Raw genomic sequence first — 7,181 nt, forward strand, 5'->3', positions numbered from 1 at the left:
TATAAGATCGTAATAAAAAAATGGTTTCCATATTGAGTTAAATTCTAGATCACGTATGTTTTTCAAATATGAGGTAAGCTTTGACATGAATGCATGTTTCCATAACTTAATTTGCCATTCTTCTTTGGAAGGGATTGTTCATAATTTCCAATGAGAAACAAAGAATCCCAGCAGTTCTTACCATGTACAAAATCAGCTATGTATACCTTGTAGGAATAAACAAGAACAATATTTTCTGATGAATTAACTTCATTCTTAAATCATAAGGAGTATGTTTTTCATTTTTTCAGACCTGGATCCATTGATTTTCCAAGATTGGATATTCCAACTCATTTTATACTTCTGTTATATAATTAATGCTAACTTTCACCTTATATCTTTAATCCCAAGTAAAATTGAAAAGAGTTTTACTTCCAGCACTAGATACCCTAAGGAAAGCTGCCAAGGGATCCAGCCCGTACTATCTTATGCATTCATTTTCATTTATATAGGTTGCCAAGCAGGGGCTATAGGTACTTTATAGGAAGGACCTAATTTCTCTAAGTTTTTAAAATAACCATTATAAATCAACCGATTTAAAGTATTTTTCCCTTGTTTGGCCCAGGCTTTCCAATAAAACATCTTCGCTGCTATCTTCACATTTGGATTATACCACAGCTTCAATTTCCCATGTGATTTTGAGTCCAAGCTGCTTGCCTATTAATAACTAATATGTCTAGCAGCTTTTATGGCTGGAAAAGAAAATCCTTCTTTCCTATACCTTGATGCTCAAACTTTCAAAGAGATCACATGCTGGATCCAGTTAGAGAGTAATTGGAGGATAATATCCAGAAAAGGTCTCATTCCATAGAAATACAGGTTTTAGAATGAACACTCAATGGTACAGTTGAAAATCTGGTAGATTAAAGCCACTATCATAAAGCAGTCTAAATTTGAGCAAAGTTATTTGAGGGATTTTGGCCTGCCATGAACATTTTCTCAGTAATTTGTGTAAAATAGCTATTAGGAATTAATATTTGAATCCTTCTTAAAATATATATTAGTTTTAAGGTAGTATTCATTTGAATTACATTGATAGCCTCTTATCAGTTCAGTGAAAAAAATAGTTAAGTTTTTAATAATGGGATCTCACGTTATCAGTAGGATATCTTGTGAGGTGTTGTCTCTCAGGAGCACTTCATTTCATTGCTCTAGCAAGTTTGTGTATGCTTTGTTTGTTAAAAAATCCAAAGGTGACAAATATATTTCTAATAACAGTTCAGACTGAAAATGTCTTGAATCATTATCTGGCCATTTTTATTTCTTTCACATATTAATTTATGACCTTTGGCATCAGAGATCAATGCTACCATTATTTTTCTGTGCTATCTTTTGCTGTTTTATGATGAGATTATTTATAGTTTCATTTTGATGGGGAGAACTTTTCCCTTATTTTCACAGCCAGATGTACTTCCTTGCCTCTCAGAAGAGCAACTTAATGCCCTTCTGGAAGATTGTATGCAAAGCACAAGAGGATGCAGGCTTGATCTGACAAAATGTCAGGAAAATTCTCTTGAGAGGATGAGTCCTTGTTGTGACATCTTTGAAGACAGTATGCCAGACTCTAGGAATGAACTGTTAGATGAAGTTCAACTACCAGCAAATCAGGAAATGCTTGGAGATGAGGATAAAGATATATTTTCAAAGGAAAATGTAGTCTCCTGCTGTAATCCCAGCAAGACATTTCTTGAATTTCCCATGTCGGGGAAAAGGGGAAATGAAAATCAAGACGACCAAGAGGAGGCAGCACATACTGTTAGTAGCTCTGAAGACTACTTCATGTCAATAGTTCTCAGTACAGACAAGACGAAAAAAACTCCTTTTCTTGATGAACCTTTTTATTGTGTCAGCATGAACAATGCCAACATTCCTAGCATGCCACTGAAAACCAGAGGAGGTGAGGCTGTTAATAAACCTTTAGAATAAGCTTTGGATTATGATTTTTAAAGTCCAACCAAGTCAAGCAGGCTCCCACCAAACATATGCCCCAACGTTTGATGATTATGTTGGTGGGGTGAAAAAGCCCTTTCATAAACCTCAAAATGATTCCAGGAACAGCAGAACATTTCAAAATGTTTTCTGACATTCTTTAACTGACATAAATAGCAGTGAGATTAGTTCTGTTTTAAAAAGTAGTAAAAATAATGATTGATTTTGTCAGTTAGTGGTAAGGTGGGATAGGCATATGGTTTTTTTTTAATAATAGGCAAGCATGTTCCTTCTTTATATTGATAAATTGCACAAAAGATTCCAAAAATGTCAGCTGAACACATTTTTAATATAAAAAAAAGTTCTAAATCATAGAAAAAGAGAGCACTATACATAACTGTTAACCTTACCTAGTAATAGTATCTTGATAGACATATTTTCTGTTACAAATCAGAATTGTCTAGCAATCTTTCTTAATTATATAACCACAACAATACTGCTATGATGCATGGAGTTCTTAAATTTCAATCTACATAGGAATACTAGCTATACCTCTTTTTCCATGGCAGTCTTCTAAGCATACCACTGAGCTTTTCATTTTTCTCTTCAGATACAAACTTCTCATCTGCATCACTGCATTAATTGGAAGATTCAATTAGTCTTTGTTTCCTCACAATTTGAGTGACTTGACAACTTTATCAAATAAGGTCTATATGCTCCTCAGCAACCTTCTAATTTATACCAATTTCAGACCTACTTATCTGATGATAAATATCTTAGTTATCCAGGAAAATGGTTAGTCCTGTAGCTAAAGAGTAGGTGTCTCTTTTATTGCCTTTTATTACCATACTCATGTATCCTTTTGGGTTACCTACCTTATATGGGCTTAAGGTATATTGCTTTATGGTGACCTTTGTTACTTCAGAAGATCAATATCAGAAAACAATGCTCAGAAGTTGTTGCTTCATTCCTTGACCTCTGGTGTATTCTATCAAGTCCTAAATACTCCTTACTATATAAATGAAACTTCTCAGTGAAGAGATTTAAGCTAAGCTTTCATTGCTTATGTCTGTGTCCTGATCCTGAAGAGGTGGTTTAAATTGTAACCTGGAAATAATTCTGAAGAACATAATGTGAACAAAAGGAAACTTATTCCAATCAATCCATAGTATTAATGTTTCTGAAGCAGGTGTTTAGCTTCTTTGGATAGGATTATAGCAGGGTTCCTCAACCTTGGCAACTCTAAGCTGTGCAGACTTCAACTCCCAGAATTCTGGGAGTTGAAGTCTGCACAGCTTAGAGTTGCCAAGATTGAGGAACTCTGGATTATAATCCTCTGATATAAAATGTTCACAGTTAGGTGGTGCTTCTGGGTTTGTCCATTTTCTTGGATATGTTAAACAACAATCTATTTTTCCAACATATCTGATTTGACAACTGTAGAGAAAAAATAACTGTGTAAGCTTGTTGTCGGGCCGCGGTGGCGCTGCGGGTTAAACCGCTGAGCTGTTGATTGGAAGGTCGGCGGTTCGAAACCGCACGGCGGGGTGAGCTCCCATTGTTAATCCCAGCTCCTGCTCACCTAGCAGTTCGAAAACATGCAAATGTGAGTAGATCAATAGGTACCGCTTCGGCGGGAAGGTAACGGCGTTCCGAGTCGTCATGCTGGCCACATGACCCGGAAGTGTCTATGACAACGCCGGCTCCAAGGCTTAGAAACGGAGATGAGCACCGCCCCCTAGAGTCGGATTCGACTGGACTTTACGTCAAGGGAAACCTTTACCTTTACTAAGCTTGTTGTCATGGGTCCAGCCAACAAATCAGAAAATTATCTGGTGGCTGAACTCACCTTCCTACTAACCCTGTGACTGAATGGCACTAATTGATTTTCACCACCCTCATAAAAGGATTATATGGTAGAGACATTTTGGAGAAACAAAAGATGAATTCTATCTATTCAGATATATCACCTTGTGGTAAACTCAATGCATACTTTAGGGGGCATTGCTGTGCTGTACCAAAAAATAGAAATTTGTTGCATGGAGCTGTCTTTTCAAGCATTTTTTAAAAAAAAAATACTGAGATGCAATGTTCTTTTCTAATTCTTTTTTAAGGAAGAAGGGTTGGGCAGTTGTTTTTTTTTTTTTAAAAGAACTGCCTGTTATCTATTCTATAATTCTAAAATTGATATATATTATTCAACCTTTTGAAGTTATTCTGTGGAACCTGAATGTAGATAAAATGTAAAAAGTGGTCTTTCTAACTATTTCTATGGTATTCAAATCTATGGCTCAAATCCAAATTCTACCTGTGAACAGCAAGACTCATTCTTTCTATTCTTGAATTTAGATCTTGTGGAGGAGATTGATTTTAAATAATTTCCCTCTTCCTCTAGAGCTGCTTGGATCCTTTAAAACTTTCCTTCAGGGAATATCAGTGCTGAGAGCACAAGGAAAGTCTTATGTAGTACAGGAGAAAAGTCTGGAAAAGTCACCTTTCATCCTTTTTCTGGCTGGAGTACAATCTGAATCCATTTTGATCTTATATGTTCTGATAAAATAAAGTGAATCTATTTGAAGAAATAAGAATTTTTCCTCTTGCTCATATTTGTTAGGGTCTCTTGAGAGTTTTTAGCTTTCGCTGAATTAAATACAATTAAATATTTTTGTCTGGGTCTTGCATACTTTTTGGAGTGTGGCCGCCAACATGCTGCATAATGGCCCTTAAATACCCCTGTTTTAAATGATAACAAGTGGAATAATGTATTGCGTGAGAACAGGTTTGTAATTAATCTCTCTGGGAAAAAGATTAAGAATGGAAGTCATTGCTGTATAATCTGTGGAATTTGTCAAAGTACTTCTGGCCCCTCCAATATTCCATAGAGTTCATATGGAAAGGTATGATCCTACTAATGCCAGTACTGACTGGCAGAGGTTAAAGAAGGTAGATAGGTAAACATTTTTACGGTCTTTGACCAGCATATGTACAAATATACATACATACTGTATATAAAATTCTACATAGATCATAAAAATGAGTGGTTAATGAACTGTGCAGCCTAACACAATACTAAGGTGGTTATGATAAGAATTCTTGTGGGCAACAAAATTCAAAATTTATATTTTAAAGTTGAATACTGAAGACCTTTAAATAATCCAGGAATGGTTTTATTTCTGTGCAGATGAACTGAAAGATGAAGATGTTAATGAAGAGTAATGTGCTACCAACCTAAACAACATTGGTAAAAACTATTTCATTAATTCTTGTGTATTATTTCAGGAAAAATTGTCTCATAATTAATGTTTTTGTCTTATTTTCATGTTGTAATGGGACTTCTAAATAAATATCTTCTGATTGACTGCTCTCTGGGGATGACTTATGCACATGCTAATGTTTTGCAAATCTAGAAGTGTTAAATTCCTCGGTCTGCACATATATACTCCTGTTATATCAATATGTATATTGTGCAGCAAATTTATGTAAATAACAGTAATACAGACTTTCCTTAGAATAAGGTATATTTAAATATTAATAGAAGTATTTTGTAAGCTGCTTATATGCATTATGCCCTCATATTAATGGCTCATATGGAATCCAATGCATATAAAGTCATATGTTTTTGGACATTTCTCCTGAATGTGAAGCAGTCTGTAGACATAAGTATCACTTGAATAAACATTTTGGGAGGTGGGCGATTATCTGAAGCATTCAAATGGCAAGCATTCTGGATTTTTGAAAGCATAAATGAAACAAATGTGCAAAAACTGATGTGGGTAACATACAAAAACTATCGGCACTTGTTAATCTGTTTCTCTACATTTGGATGTCTGAGATCCATCATGTGATGATCTATCCATTAACAAACTATCTTTTTAAAGACAATCTGTGACAAGTGGACATATCCAATGTCAATAAAGTACAAGCAGATTATGGTTGCCTCACACAGATGGGTTGACATTTCCTTTTATTTGTGTTCTTTTGTGGATATCAACTTGTGTGAAACTTTTGATTCTAAAAATTAGTGTGATTTTTCAGCTTTGTTTTGAAAATGCATTGAAGTACTTGAGGGGTCTCAGTCACTCTGCTTAACAAACCAGATTGGCATAAGAAGCATACCCATAGGGGAGAGACTGGGTGCAAGAGCTAATAACACATGCATCAAACTCAAATATAACTCTAAGGGGAAAGAAAGCAGGTTTAAATTTGCTGGTAGCAAATGTCCTAAGAACACAGAGTTTGGCAGATAGGAGTAGAGTACATGGCTATTGAGTATGAAATCAAGGAGCAGAAACATACTTGACTTGTTTCATTTGTGGAAATAGATTTATAGCAGTCAGTTTAGCAATAGACTATCCTAGGATGCTGCTGTATATTACTATTTTAATGGCAGTAATGGGGAAAATAACGTTCACTCAAATAATGAAAGAAAGTTGACTATTATTCAACTAAATTAGTACAATTGTTCATGATGGGCTACCACAATTAAGTGTCTCTCTGTCCTGGTCAGGGCAACATGGAGGAAGGGCTTAGCAATTTGATGTTCACTTCTATGGCAGTTCTTGCAAAGCATAGTACTTGGACTGATCCTGAAAATGCAGTGGCTGACATTTTGAATCCATTCAGTCATGTCCATCTTTATATTTTATAAATGGTATTTTACATTCTCTATAGTTAGAGTAAGATGGTATGCAGCATAGATCTTTCTTTTATTATAACTATTTTTGCAAAGTTCTAAGGAAGCAGAAATAAATTAGATGCACATCACTGTATTCTGACATTAGTCTGATGAAACATCATCTTATTAGCTAAGACAGCTTTACATTGTTTAGCAATGTATGCAAGGTATTACTCATAAACACCAGATGTTCTGTCCTTAACCACAAGTATTCCACAATTCAGCCTTTTCCTATTGACCAGGCTCACAGTTCAGGTTCCTGTTTTCTCAATTTTAGGGTCAGAATTAAACTTCTGAAAGAATCCAACTTGCAAATCAACCATATATCATTATAAAGTATTTATTAAGTTATTTAAAATATTTTAATATTGCCTTTTGAGGCAAACATGCCTTTGTCTTGATCATCAAGCCTACAGCCTACAGAGTTCCCTGTATTAACCAGGCTAGTCTCAACTTGCATGGTCAGCAAGGTGCTGCCCCCTGTTCTGTTTAAAACAGTAAATTTAAAAATATTGAACCATATATGTGCCTTCCTCTA

General features: G+C 35.2%; 1 protein-coding gene across 2 annotated transcripts in view; it reads left to right on the forward strand.

The window, feature by feature from the left end:
* FSIP1 (fibrous sheath interacting protein 1) overlaps nt 1-5,795 on the forward strand; it is a 76,981-nt gene extending 71,186 nt beyond the window's left edge. The window contains exons 12-13 of one of the 2 annotated variants that reach the window (XM_063289969.1): nt 1,441-1,936; nt 5,150-5,795. In XM_063289969.1, the coding sequence (XP_063146039.1) occupies nt 1,441-1,936; nt 5,150-5,184 (531 nt within the window). In that variant the 3' untranslated portion in view covers nt 5,185-5,795. Of the gene's footprint in view, nt 1-1,440; nt 1,966-5,149 lie in introns of those variants that run through there. The other variant, XM_063289970.1, reaches the window with a different exon arrangement.
* The last annotated feature ends 1,386 nt before the right edge of the window (nt 5,796-7,181 follow it).

This window comes from Candoia aspera, chromosome 1, assembly GCF_035149785.1.
Source record: "Candoia aspera isolate rCanAsp1 chromosome 1, rCanAsp1.hap2, whole genome shotgun sequence".
NCBI classification, from domain to species: Eukaryota; Metazoa; Chordata; class Lepidosauria; order Squamata; family Boidae; genus Candoia; species Candoia aspera.